Source organism: Oncorhynchus keta, chromosome 15 (assembly GCF_023373465.1).
Source record: "Oncorhynchus keta strain PuntledgeMale-10-30-2019 chromosome 15, Oket_V2, whole genome shotgun sequence".
In the NCBI taxonomy this organism is placed as follows: domain Eukaryota; kingdom Metazoa; phylum Chordata; class Actinopteri; order Salmoniformes; family Salmonidae; genus Oncorhynchus; species Oncorhynchus keta.
Genome location: NC_068435.1, coordinates 21,559,426 through 21,573,542, shown reverse-complemented (window position 1 = coordinate 21,573,542; position 14,117 = coordinate 21,559,426). Strand labels below are relative to the sequence as shown.

Below are 14,117 nucleotides of genomic sequence, written 5' to 3'. Positions count from 1 at the left end.
CCAAAACTAACAAAAACACTGAACCAAATACCCTAGTTTCAGACCCTTAATTATCCTTACACCTCTGAAGACTTTAGCCACTTCCATGCCAGGCAGAAGAACTTTCATCTCCGAACACTCAAACTTGTTTTTCCACCGACTGTTGGATAAGAGCAACCATGGGGTGTTCAGATCCTGACTGCACCTTTGTTCCATCCTGAGACATACCATGTGGTTAACCTGACACTCACACCTCACCATTGTTACAGCCCCCTCCACATTTGTTTGTCAAAGAATAACAGGTGTTCAAATGATAAAATGCAACATCTCTAATGAAATGAAACATTAGAGTGTACAAGATAAGCCAAGATGTACATTAAAAAAAATAATAATCCCATCTTCCAAAAAACAATTAATGAAATAAGCTAAATTAATTAACATTAACAAATGGTGGTATAAAGTGCAGTTTACCACGACTAAAAAGACTGTAATTGTGGTAGTACCAGTTTCAAGTAGACTGCTTTTTAGGCATTAGGCTACTTGAAGGTGAAACTATGAGAAATCAAGGGGCCTACTGTAGCATTTGGAATTTGACAATAAAGCTTTAGTTAATTTCTTAAATTATAGCAGTAAAAATGGTTTAATTATTCATTGTTTGTATCATGCTTATATTTTTTGAAGTACTTTGCGTCGTACTGTGAAACTGCTTGAGGTGTTAGGATGCCTTTGTTTTGATTGTTTTATTAAGTGTGTTGTTATTTTAAATACACTTCAAATAAAGTTTGAATTGAAGTTTGATATTAGATCTTTAATTGACGATTGTATGAGTATAGACTCCATAAACTAAATAGTCTGTTGTTCTTAAGACAACTCTGTTATATGCCTGTTAAATAAGTGTTTGGCATAGGTTACCTACTGAGCTGAACTGGGCTGTGATATGAGGACAATAGACAAGGTGTTAGGGGCTATTAGTGTAAATATTTAGTGTAACGATCCATGACCTTCCAGAGCCAACTAATCAAGACTGGTCAAGCTCTGACTTCTCAATACTGAGCTTCTACTTCTTATCATTACAGGTATTTTGACTGACTTGTACACGCTTGGAAACAGGCCATTTTACTCAGTGTTACCTTCCCTCAGTCTAAGAATTTAGCCTCTTAGATTCTACAAATAAAATGCTGTGTTTAGGTCTGTGTGATGAGGTTGGATAAATAAATACTTGTTCTGTTTAGGAGGAACGCAGCAAATGGTTTGGGTGGAAATATATCATTATTACGGTAGCTTCCAAATAAACATATGCCAGTCTCATCTCATTGTTTCATGAAGAGATGCACACTTCAGAATCATTCGATCCTGCCATAGACTTGAATAAAGATGGCCAAACGGCTTCACACTTTTCCCTGAAATGGTGGACAGAAAATGTGTTACATATTGAGATTGAGCCATAAATTCCTAATGAAACACACTTCAGGGGTGTATGCAGTGACTGACAGCTGGACAGAGTTGGCACGGCACAGGCCTCTGCCATAGGAGACACACACATACCGGTCTCTGCCATAAGTTCCTGCCAGGTGTGGTGGGCAAGAGGGCTTGTTGCTAAGCAGCCACTCTGTCTGTGTAGTGTGCACTGTGTCAAAAGCAATGTTGAAGATAGAAGGGCCCAGTCCATATGGCACACCAGCACTGTGTTGGGATGTCTCCACTGTCCTGGACCCCTGGCCTGGAACCAAGCCAGAGTACTGAAAGGCCCAGGCCAGAAATCGGGGATGCATCACAACCTTCACTCTATTCGCTATATTATAGTGGACTGGTCAAAATGAGTGCACTATATAAGGAGTACTGTAGGGTGCCATTTGAAAAGCAGCCCGTAACTCCCAACCTGGTTGATTCCTGTTAATAAGATCCCCACTGACCACATCCAGGTGTCTATCGTTCCATTTAGTAGGATGACAACGTAAACGTAGCTCTGTTATCATCCACCAGGTTCTGGAAGACATTTCTTCTCCTTCCATTCCTTGTTTGCTTTGGTTGAACGAGTACAGTAGTTGCAGATTAACATTAATTTATGAGACTTTGCCTGGCTTGTTATGTGTCGAGGGCAGACTAAACCTTATTTGGATGATAGATTTACTTGGTTAGTTTGCTTGCTAACTCTGACTCACTGGCCTCTTCACAAAACCCAAGCTGTAAGACAATCAATCTGGAATTAGCGCACGTCTTTCCTAATCAAGCTAATGTGTCTTCAAAGATCCTGTGTACCATGTGAAGCATAGCGATGGTTAAGCCATTTACTGGTAAGTGTAATACGTGCCCATACTGTGGTGGGAAGTTGATTGGCTTATTGACATGGAAGGGATTTAGAGTGTTCTGAAACAGAATCCTCTGAGCATTCTGGAATCCTCTGTTTGCGTTCTGCCTTGCTTGCATTACCGTACACAGCTCAGACTGTCAGACAGAGGGATTAGGCTGAGGAGACATTCTACTGAGACATTCTGAATGTGGTGCCGTCTGGGAGAGAAGCGGTCCGATCCCCATCCTCTACACTCGGATAGAGTTGGTCTCATTAGGCCGGGAGGGTTCTGCAGGTCTCAACATTCCTACTAGTCGTCCAGATTCCTTCCCATGTTCCATTTTCCTCTTGGAATGCCTGTTTTGGTTTTCTATGGCCATTTGGACTATATGTTTTGTTGCTGTGTACGTCCTAGTGTACCTGTGATATGAAGGCAAGTTCAAATATAGGCCTTCTCACACTTCCCTCAGGTCCGGAGGGTCTGGGTTTCAGCATCACATCGCGTGACGTCCCCATCGGTGGCTCGGCACCCATCTACGTGAAGAACATCCTGCCCCGAGGAGCTGCCATCCAGGACGGACACCTCAAGGCTGGAGACAGGCTGCTGGAGGTGAGACCCGAGATGAAGGGAGTAGTGCGCACTGCCTGATCACCCTTCCGAAATCTCTGTTTACGTTGGTTTATGTTGTGTTGGCATCATACAGTCTGCCACATAGACATGTTTAGGCTGTAAGGATCATATTAGTGATCTCAGTGGGGTTTAGCGGTCTCAAAATGAATGTGAATCTGTATGTTACTAATGGCCATTTGCCTTCCAGGTGAACGGAGTGGACCTGGTTGGGTTGACCCAGGAGGAGGTGGTCTGTCTGCTGAGGGCCACGCCCATGGGAGGGGCTGTGGGGCTTGTGGTGTTACGACAGGAGGAGACCTTCCTGCCCAGAGAAGTGGTATGTCTCTCTGCTCCCATATCACAGCAAACCCTACATCCCTCCTCTCTAGGACCCTTAGAAAGTAGAGTCCCCATTTGTCATATGTCCCCTACTCTCAGGAAAGTATGTGTGTGTTAGTTTGTATGTGTGTTGTTAGGTCCTGTGGTTGTATGTGTGTTGTTAGGTCCTGTGGTTGTATGTATGTTGTTAGGTCCTGTGGTTGTATGTATGTTGTTAGGTCCTGTGGTTGTTTGTGTGTTGTTAGGCCCTGTGGTTGTATGTGTGTTGTTAGGCCCTGTGGTTGTATGTCTGTTGTTAGGTCCTGTGGTTGTATGTGTGTTGTTAGGTCCTGTGGTTGTATGTATGTTGTTAGGTCCTGTGGTTGTATGTGTGTTGTTAGGCCCTGTGGTTGTATGTGTGTTGTTAGGCCCTGTGGTTGTATGTATGTTGTTAGGTCCTGTGGTTGTATGTATGTTGTTAGGTCCTGTGGTTGTATGTGTGTTGTTAGGTCCTGTGGTTGTATGTGTGTTGTTAGGCCCTGTGGTTGTATGTGTGTTGTTAGGCCCTGTGGTTGTATGTATGTTGTTAGGCCCTGTGGTTGTATGTGTGTTGTTAGGTCCTGTGGTTGTATGTGTGTTGTTAGGTCCTGTGGTTGTTTGTGTGTTGTTAGGTCCTGTGGTTGTATGTGTGTTGTTAGGTCCTGTGGTTGTATGTCTGTTAGGTCCTGTGGTTGTATGTGTGTTGTTAGGTCCTGTGGTTGTTTGTGTGTTGTTAGGTCCTGTGGTTGTATGTGTGTTGTTAGGTCCTGTGGTTGTATGTGTGTTGTTAGGCCCTGTGGTTGTATGTATGTTGTTAGGCCCTGTGGTTGTATGTCTGTTGTTAGGTCCTGTGGTTGTATGTGTGTTGTTAGGTCCTGTGGTTGTATGTGTGTTGTTAGGCCCTGTGGTTGTATGTATGTTGTTAGGCCCTGTGGTTGTATGTCTGTTGTTAGGTCCTGTGGTTGTATGTGTGTTGTTAGGTCCTGTGGTTGTATGTCTGTTGTTAGGTCCTGTGGTTGTATGTATGTTGTTAGGTCCTGTGGTTGTATGTATGTTGTTAGGTCCTGTGGTTGTATGTGTGTTGTTAGGTCCTGTGGTTGTATGTATGTTGTTAGGTCCTGTGGTTGTATGTGTGTTGTTAGGCCCTGTGGTTGTATGTGTGTTGTTAGGCCCTGTGGTTGTATGTCTGTTGTTAGGCCCTGTGGTTGTATGTGTGTTGTTAGGCCCTGTGGTTGTATGTATGTTGTTAGGTCCTGTGGTTGTATGTATGTTGTTAGGCCCTGTGGTTGTATGTGTGTTGTTAGGCCCTGTGGTTGTATGTGTGTTGTTAGGCCCTGTGGTTGTATGTGTGTTGTTAGGCCCTGTGGTTGTATGTATGTTGTTAGGTCCTGTGGTTGTATGTATGTTGTTAGGCCCTGTGGTTGTATGTATGTTGTTAGGTCCTGTGGTTGTATGTGTGTTGTTAGGCCCTGTGGTTGTATGTGTGTTGTTAGGCCCTGTGGTTGTATGTGTGTTGTTAGGTCCTGTGGTTGTATGTGTGTTGTTAGGTCCTGTGGTTGTATGTGTGTTGTTAGGTCCTGTGGTTGTATGTGTGTTGTTAGGTCCTGTGGTTGTATGTGTGTTGTTAGGTCCTGTGGTTGTATGTGTTAGTATGTTGTTTGTGTGTCTTATACCCTGTCACAGATCTAGTTCATATCCCAGTTCTCCAGTAAGTCTTGTTCTCCTAACACATGACCGTTCAGCGTGTTGATTGATTGTGCTGCTCTTTATCCTGGGCTGCGTCCCAAATGACACCATATTCCCTGCATAGTGCACTACTTTTGACCAAACCCCAAAAATCTTGGTCAAAAGTAGTGTGCTATAGGGAACAGGGTGCCAGTAGGCTGCCATTCCGGACGAAACCCCTGATCCAGTTATTCTCAGTGTGAACCTGCAGCGCTCAGCTCCCTCAGAACAGATTAGATGGATGGATGAGGGAACAGTCAGGCCAGGGACAGACTGAGAAATGCACGCTGTGTGGATTATCAATCAGATTGAGCAAGCAGCACCAACACACTCCAAACCAGTAGACCTGGGAGTAATGTTTCAGTGACATGAAATACCTCCCAAATGGACCCCTATGCCCTATGCTGCACTACTTTAGACCAGAGTCCAATGACACAGCCACGGTATTGTCTAGAGGGTGACGACACTGTTTGAGATTGACTCATGTAAACATTAACAGTCAAATGTAATGTACATATCATATACATATATTGTGTGTACATAGACATTCAAGGGGTTAATTTTTTTTTAATTGAAAGGTTTTATTGTTTCTTAAATAATACAATAATACAACACATTTGGACTTTTATTAGTGTCTGACGAGATGGGTGGCAGCGTAGCCCAGTGGTTAGAGTGTTGGACTAGTAACCGAAAGGTTGCAAGATTGAATCCCCGAGCTGACAAGGTACAAATCTGTCGTTCTGCCCCTGAACAACTCACTGTTCCTAGGCTGTCATTGAAAATAAGATTTTGTTCTTAACTGACTTGCCTAGTTAAATAAAGGTAAAAAAAAAAAGAGTTAATACTGGAGTTATTTGTGAGGACTAAGTCAGTTTATAGTCTCAAATGACACCGTATTCCCTACATAGTGCACTACTTTTAACAAGAGGCACTATAAAGAGAATAGATTATCAATAGCTCCTATATTACCTCCCAACTCAACCGCCAGTGTCCTTAAACACCTGTCGAGTACTGAGCTGAGTTATTCCCCCTGTTGTCATAATAATGGGAAGTGGTTTTCTCCTCTCCATTAGTGGAGCCCAGTCTTCACCACCACCCAACAGCAGGTTCAATCAACCTCACCACCCCCTGTCGATGAGTTACTACAACTGAAGACTCGCACACCATATTGGCTGGCTGTCACTCTGGGTCTATGGCTGTTCATCAGAGCCTTATCGGGATCAATACTCATCCTCTGAATAGACCAGGTTTCTTTCACTCAATATGTATCCCAAGTGCACTACTTTTTACCTGGGCCCGTAGTGCTCTGGTCAAAAGTAGTACACTATATAGGGAATAGGGTGCCCTTTTGGAACGCAGACTGGATCTATTCATCTGTCTGCTGCCGTCTCATCTGACACATGAAAGGAGAATCTCTTCTACCCCCAGGGTTAGGGTTAGTTAAATTACACATGAAAGGAGAGAACCTCTTCTACCCCCAGGGTTAGGGTTAGTTAAATTACACATGAAAGGAGAGAACCTCTTCTACCCCCAGGATTAGGGTTAGTTAAATTACACATGAAAGGAGAGAACCTCTTCTACCCCCAGGGTTAGGGTTAGTTAAATTACACATGAAAGGAGAGAACCTCTTCTACCCCCAGGATTAGGGTTAGTTAAATTACACATGAAAGGAGAGAACCTCTTCTACCCCCAGGGTTAGGGTTAATTAAATTACACATGAAAGGAGAGAACCTCTTCTACCCCCAGGATTAGGGTTAGTTAAATTACACATGAAAGGAGAGAACCTCTTCTACCCCCAGGGTTAGGGTTAGTTAAATTACACATGAAAGGAGAGAACCTCTTCTACCCCCAGGGTTAGGGTTAGTTAAATTACACATGAAAGGAGAGAACCTCTTCTACCCCCAGGATTAGGGTTAGTTAAATTACACATGAAAGGAGAGAACGTCTTCTACCCCCAGGGTTAGGGTTAATTAAATTACACATGAAAGGAGAGAACCTCTTCTACCCCCAGGGTTAGGGTTAGTTAAATTACACTGGGGAAAGAGAACCTCTTCTACCCCCATGGTTAGGGTTCGTTAAATTACACATGAAAGGAGAGAACCTCTTCTACCCCCAGGGTTAGGGTTAGTTAAATTACACATGAAAGGAGAGAACCTCTTCTACCCCCAGGGTTAGGGTTAGTTAAATTACACATGAAAGGAGAGAACCTCTTCTACCCCCAGGGTTAGGGTTAGTTAAATTACACATGAAAGGAGAGAACCTCTTCTACCCCCAGGGTTAGGGTTAGTTAAATTACACATGAAAGGAGAGAACCTCTTCTACCCCCAGGGTTAGGGTTAGTTAAATTACACATGAAAAGAGAGAACCTCTTCTACCCCCAGGGTTAGGGTTAGTTAAATTACACATGAAAGGAGAGAACCTCTTCTACCCCCAGGTTTAGGGTTAGTTAAATTACACATGAAAGGAGAGAACCTCTTCTACCCCCAGGGTTAGGGTTAGTTAAATTACACATGAAAGGAGAGAACCTCTTATACCCCCCAGGGTTAGGGTTAGTTAAATTACACATGAAAGGAGAGAACCTCTTCTACCCCCAGGGTTAGGGTTAGTTAAATTACACATGAAAGGAGAGAACCTCTTCTACCCCCCAGGGTTAGGGTTAGTTAAATTACACATGAAAGGAGAGAACCTCTTATACCCCCCCAGGGTTAGGGTTAGGGTTAGTTAAATTACACGTTGGAGAGAGAACCTCTTCTACCCCCAGGGTGAACATAGGCCTGGTTCTTCTTACTCTGTAGTTGTGGGATAGAGCGCTGGAGCAGGTCATTCCTCACCCTAGGCAATGATTACTGATATAATGATATCTATAGAGGGCCTGTAGTGGTGCGTGTAGATGTGCAGTTTGGTAAAGAAATGCTTTCTCTATTGTTATGTGAAACACTTGTTACTGGTACCACTGTACAGGGTACAGTCCAGATAAATGCATGTTACTGTAGATACATGGATCATTATTAGACATTTTGGTTTTCACTGCTGTTTATTTTCTCCAGTGGTATTCATATGAGCCTGGAGGTCCAGAACACTGCTGTTTTTCTCTTCTACCTGATGTTTAATTGCACCCACCTGGTGCCCCAGGTCTAAACCAGTCGTTGAGTAGAGAGGAAACTCAGCAGTGGAACTGGCTTCAAGGTCCAGATTGGAGTTTGCCTGATGTACACTGTAGATGCTCCTCCCTCAGTTAGATTTGATGTACAGTGTTGCTGCAAACATCTGTCATTGACTACAGTTCTTCTATCCCCTGTCTCCCCTAGAATGCAGAACCCCAGATGCAAAGCCCCAGAGATTTGGTAAGTCACCTAAACCTGTCGCCTACACTACACAGTGGAGGCTGGTGAGGGTAGGACGGCTCATAATAATGGCTGGAATGGCACCGAACATTTTATTCTGTTCCAGCCATTAGAATGAACCAGTCCTCTGATTTAAAGTGTTACCACTGTCCCGGGCCCACCCACCCCTGGCTGCCGCTGCTCAGCACCTTGCCTGGGTCCTGCAGTATGTTAGGAGCTAGCCTGCAACATTGCCAATTAGGGCTGCACGATTATCCACATTTTTATTCAGATTGGGATGCACAATGTCCATATCGGAAGTGGCTGTGATATTTTGAACCGCCATTGTAACGTACTTTCCATTCTTTTCGTTTTCAGTTTTGATTTATTACTCAAGTTGACAGTGTTCTCTACTCAGTCTTTCCTCTTTAGGCAGCGTCACAATCCCTCCGCCCCCTGTCACTCAAGCAGGCAGTTCCTCATGCTCCAGATTCACTCAGCATGCATTGACCAAAAAGCAGCATGCAGTCAATAGATTCCTAACTTGAACTATGCAGCTTTCCACTTTGCTTCTTAATATAAATCCACATTTTCTACATGATACAATTTGTTTGTGTATCTTGCTCTCTGCCAAACTCTAGATCATTCTATTTCTATGATTCCAACAGGTGTTTTGATCTATGATCACAAATAAAATCGCAATATTTGGTCCAAAAATTGTAATAATATTTTTTGCCGATATCACGCAGCCCTACTACCTATGTTTGAGTAAAGGGGCACCCAGTACATCACCATCCAGCCATCCAAGTCAAAGACTGTTCTCTTTGCTACTGTACGGGAAGTGGTACCGATGCGCTAAGTCTAGAACCTTCTACCCCCCAAGCCATAATACCGCCAAATATTTCATCCAGGTAGCTATTTGGTTAACTATTTAACTATCTGCATTGACCCTTTTTGCACTAACACTTTTGTCTCATCACACATGCTGCTGTTACTGTTTATTATCTATCCTCTTGCCTAGTCACTTTATCCCTACCTATATGTACATATCTACCTTAATTACCTCATACCCCTCCACATCGACTCGGAACTGTTACCCTGTGTATATAGCCAAGTTATCGTTGCTCATTAGCTGTGTTTGAATACCCATACCAACATACTGCGCTCTGGATGACATACAGTATATACTCAATTTCCGTCACAAATAGAACTGTTAGTATGAGTGTATCTGAACACAGCTATTGTGTATTTATTCCTTATTATTTCTCTATTTTTCTCCTTGCATTGTTAGAAGAACTCATAAGTTGTTGTTTACGAAGCATGTGGCAAATACTGATTCATTGGTTTCTAACCCATTCAATGTTACTGGGGTAACACCTACCTATCCCATGTCAAAGAAAGGCTTAACATGCTGCCGATGCTCATCTGAATTAGAGGGGTAGCCCTACAATAGAGGGATACGTTGGTATTTTGAGTATTCCTTCATCTACTTCCCTGGAGTCAGAAGAACTCATGGATACCATTTTTGTGTCTCTGCGTTCAGTTTGAGGGAAGTTAGAGGTAGTTTGAGCCAATGCTAACTAGCATTAGGCTTACAGTCATTGCGCTATGTTGGTCCTCCCTTTGCTGCTATAACAGCCTCCACTCTTCTGGGTAGGCTTTCCAATAGATGTTGGAACATTGCTGCAGTGACTTGCTTCCGTTCAGCCATGAAAATTAGTGAGGTCAGGCACTGATGTTGGGCAATTAGGCCTGGCTCGCAGTCAGTGTTCCATTTCATCAGAAAGGTGTTCGTTGGGGTTGAGGTCAGGGCTCTGTGCAGGCCAGCCAAGTTCTTCCACGCTGATCTCGACAAACTACTTCTGTATGAACCTCGTTTTGTGCACAGGGGCATTGTCATGCTGAAACCGGAAAGAGCCTTCCCCAAACTGTTGCCACAAAGTTGGAAGCACAGAATTGTCTAAATTCTAGAATGTCATTGTATGCTGTAACATTCAGATTTCCCTTCACTGGAGCTAAGGGGCCTAGCCCGAACTATGAAAAAACAGCCCCAGACCATTATTCCTCCTCCACCAAACGTTACAGTTGGCACTATGCGTTAGGACAGGTAGAGTTTTCATGGCATCCGCCAAACCCAGATTCGTCTGTCAGACTGCCAGGTGTGATTCATCACTCCAGAGAATGCGTTTCCACTGCTCCAGAGTCCAATGGCGGCGAGCTTTACACCACTCCAACCGACGCATGGTTATCTAAGGCTTGTGTGCGGATGCTCGGCCATGGAAACCCATTTCATGAAGCTCACGGCAAACTTTTCTTGTGCTGATGTTGCTTCCAGAGGTAGTTTGGGTGTTGCAACCGAGGACAGACGATTTTTACGTGCTTCAGCGGTCTCGTTCTGTGTGCTTGTGTGGCCTACCACTTTTTGACTGAGCCATTGTTTCTCCTAGACGTTTCCACTTCACAATAACAGCACTTACAGTTGACCGGGACAGCTCTAGCAGGGTAGAAATTTGACGAAGTTACTTGTTGGAAAGGTGGCATCCTATGACGCTGGTGCCACATTGAAAGTCACTGAGCTCTTCAGTAAGGCCATTGTACAGCCAATATTTGTTTATGGCTATTGCATGGCTGTGTGCTCTATTTGATAAACTTGTCAGCAACGGTGTGGCTGAAGTAGCTGAATCCGTTTGTGTGAACACACACACACACCTACTAGCGTACCATAGAGTCTAGTCATTGCGCTAATACTAGTTAGCATCTTCCTTCAAAATGAAAACGGAGACAAACATTTTTTCTCCCAAGACTATACACGTCACTTCTTATCCAGTTCAGATTGTCCTCTGCTTTGCTGTTAGTGACGTGGTAGGTAGTTTCAGGTTTGTAAATATTGAGTCAACCATCGTCAACATTTTATTATTGATGATGGTATGCAATGCAGCCCACAGACAAATGCAATTAACTTTATTGCACGATGTCCATAAATTCTCCATGTCCTCCAATTGTGCACTGATTGGGAAAAAATGTAATTCATTCAAGATTTCAGTAGGGTTCTATAGAGGGGGATGTATTTTCACTACTTAAATAATTGGCTCAGTGAATGAAATGATTCAGTGGCATTAACAACCTGGCCAACTCGTTATTTTACCAATCTGGGAGGCAAAGTCATTAAAGAGTTCAATAATTCAGCAGTGTATTTCAGATGGAATCAATGCATTAGAATATACTTTGTTTTGAAATAGATCCATGATTAACTATACTGTATCAGTCAGCCATTCAGTAGCGTTATTTATACATTTGGTGCTTCTGTGACCATTTCAGTTCGTTCCTCAATCCATACGCCTTGGTTGGGGAGCGAGGTAGCAGTCTAGAGTGGTAGTTCCATGTTCCCTGTGCTCCTGTGATACCTGACCACTGCCTGCATTCATGGTTCTTATCATAAGCGTGGTCTGTGGCCAATTGAAGAACAGTCTTGGTTATGATCCCCGCTGGCATATCGAACCAATCTTGCCTTCATCTGACTGATAATCTAAGTATAGGTTTAGTTCAGGGGGGTCCTTCTCCAGTAAACCTGTCATACCAGAACCAGGAGATGTGGAACCAGGAGATGTAGAATTTTCTTATGTGGAAACGGCCCAGTTGTGTGATTTTCCTCAGTAACATTTTACTTGAAGTTATCGTGGTGCCTAAATGAGACCCAATCCAGAGTGGGAGGCACCTTGGATCTCAAAGCAATCTCTTTCCTGTGGGATTTTACAAGCCCTCGTCAATGAATCCCCTTCTCTCCTTCCTGGCATGTTCCTACCACAATGTGAACCTACGCGTTATACACCTTGGACTCATAGCAAGCTCTCTTTCGCTCTCTTTCTCGCTCGTTCTCTCTTCTCTTTCTCTCTACTTCCTGAAATATAACCTCAATCTATCTCTCTCTCTCCCCTTCCCGACATATTGCATTACCATTTCATTCTCTTTTTCTCTTTTCCTCTCTATCTACTTCTCTTTCTCCTTCCGACATACTGTATGACCTTCATCTCAATTTCTCTATCGCTTTTTCTCCTTTCTTCCTTTCTCTCTCCTTCCCAACATTCTCTCCATCACTATTTCTTTCTTTTGATCTTTCGCTCTCTCCTTCCCAACATATTCTCTCCATCTTTCTTTCTATATATTTTTATTTCTATCTCTCCTTCCCAACATATTCTCTCCATCTTTCTTTCTATATATTTTTATTCTCTCCATCTTTCTTTCTATATATTTTTATTTCTATCTCTCCTTCCCAACATATTCTCTCCATCTTTCTTTCTATATATTTTTATTCTCTCCATCTTTCTTTCTATATATTTTTATTTCTAGCTCTCCTTCCCAACATATTCTCTCCATCTTTCTTTCTATATATTTTTATTCTCTCCATCTTTCTTTCTATATATTTTTATTTCTAGCTCTCCTTCCCAACATATTCTCTCCATCTTTCTTTCTATATATTATAGAAAGAAATATATACATATTATCTCCATTTCATTCTTTCTCTCAATCTCTCCTTTTTCTATCTTTTAACTCTCTCTTTCGCTCTCCTTCCCGAAGTTGTCTTTCTATATTTCTCTCTCTCCTTCCCGACAGAGTTAACTCCATCTCATTCTCTCTCTATTTTTCTCTCTCTCCTTCCTGACATATTACCTCCATCTCATTCTTTTTCTTTCTTTCTCTCTCTCCTTCCCAACACGTTCCCTTCATCTCTTTCTCTCGTGTATGAATTTACAAGCCTTGCCAATGAATCCTTTTCTTCTCTCCTTCCCAGCATATTCCCTCCATAATGGGCTCAATTATAAACAGCAGATGTTATCTATTGTTTGAGGCTTTGTTCCACATGACTCTCAACAACACATGAACTTGACTGTTCTGTTGTGGTGCCAGGCAAGACGGCACTAAGGCTCTTATTTTTTTTTACCTTTATTTAACCAGGCAAGTCAGTTAAGAACACATTCTTATTTTCAATGACGGCCTGGGAACAGTGGGTTAACTGCCTGTTCAGGGGCAGAACGACCTTGTCAGCTCGGGGGTTTGAACTCGCAACCTTCCGGTTACTAGTCCAACTCTCTAACCACTAGGCTACGCTGCCGCCCCAGTATACCAGTACAGCCAGAATATCTTTGTGTCTCAAATGGCACCATGGTCTCTATATAAAGCACTACTTATGGTCAGAAGCAGTGCACTCAGGGCTCTGAATTAGAACATTTCATTGGTAGCACTGGTGCATTACATAGGGAACAGGTCAAACACAACAGGAAACATCACATAGACCCTCCACAACAAGTGAATCAGAACTTTGCCAACGTTAATCATTAATCATTGTGTAATTGTTGGTAGTAATAGGTTATTTATCTTTGAGGCAGGAAGGGTGTTAGCCTGAGGACACAATGGGGACAGTTGTCACACATGGAATGTGTTGCAAATGGCACCCTATTTCCTAGAGAATATGCTGGCATTTGGTACTGGGCCTTGGTTTACAGTTGACTTGATGCTGCTGCACTTCTAGCATGTTTGGTGCTGTTGCTTGAGGGGCGTTGGCAGTACCATGGCATATTGGGCCTGTGGTGATCTCTGGGAGGTGTATGGGATGTAACCGTGGGTCTTACTGTTCCCTTCCTCCAGCGTCACTCTGTGAGGGAGGCCGTGGTGGCCGACTGAGGTAACCGCCCCCAACAGTGTCTGTGTCCCAAATGAAACCCTATTCCCTTTAAAGTCCATTACTTTTGACCAGGGCTCTGGTCTAAAATAGTGCACTATAAAGGGAATAGTGTGCCATTTGGGGGACAGTCTGGATCAATCTGGTACCATGAAG

At 43.2% G+C, this 14,117-nt stretch overlaps 1 protein-coding gene across 12 annotated transcripts in view; it reads left to right on the top strand.

Annotated features, from left to right (window-relative positions):
* The window catches only part of pard3ab (par-3 family cell polarity regulator alpha, b), a 243,694-nt gene that overhangs the window by 137,826 nt on the left and 91,751 nt on the right, over positions 1–14,117 (top strand). For all 12 annotated transcript variants that reach the window (XR_008065181.1, XM_052463672.1, XM_052463668.1 and 9 more), the window contains 3 exons: positions 2,740–2,879; positions 3,088–3,216; positions 8,270–8,305. Coding sequence is in view for 11 of the 12 variants with exons in the window: in XM_052463672.1 (XP_052319632.1) it covers positions 2,740–2,879; positions 3,088–3,216; positions 8,270–8,305 (305 nt within the window). In the remaining variant the exon portion in view is untranslated. The remainder of the gene's footprint in view (positions 1–2,739; positions 2,880–3,087; positions 3,217–8,269; positions 8,306–14,117) is intronic.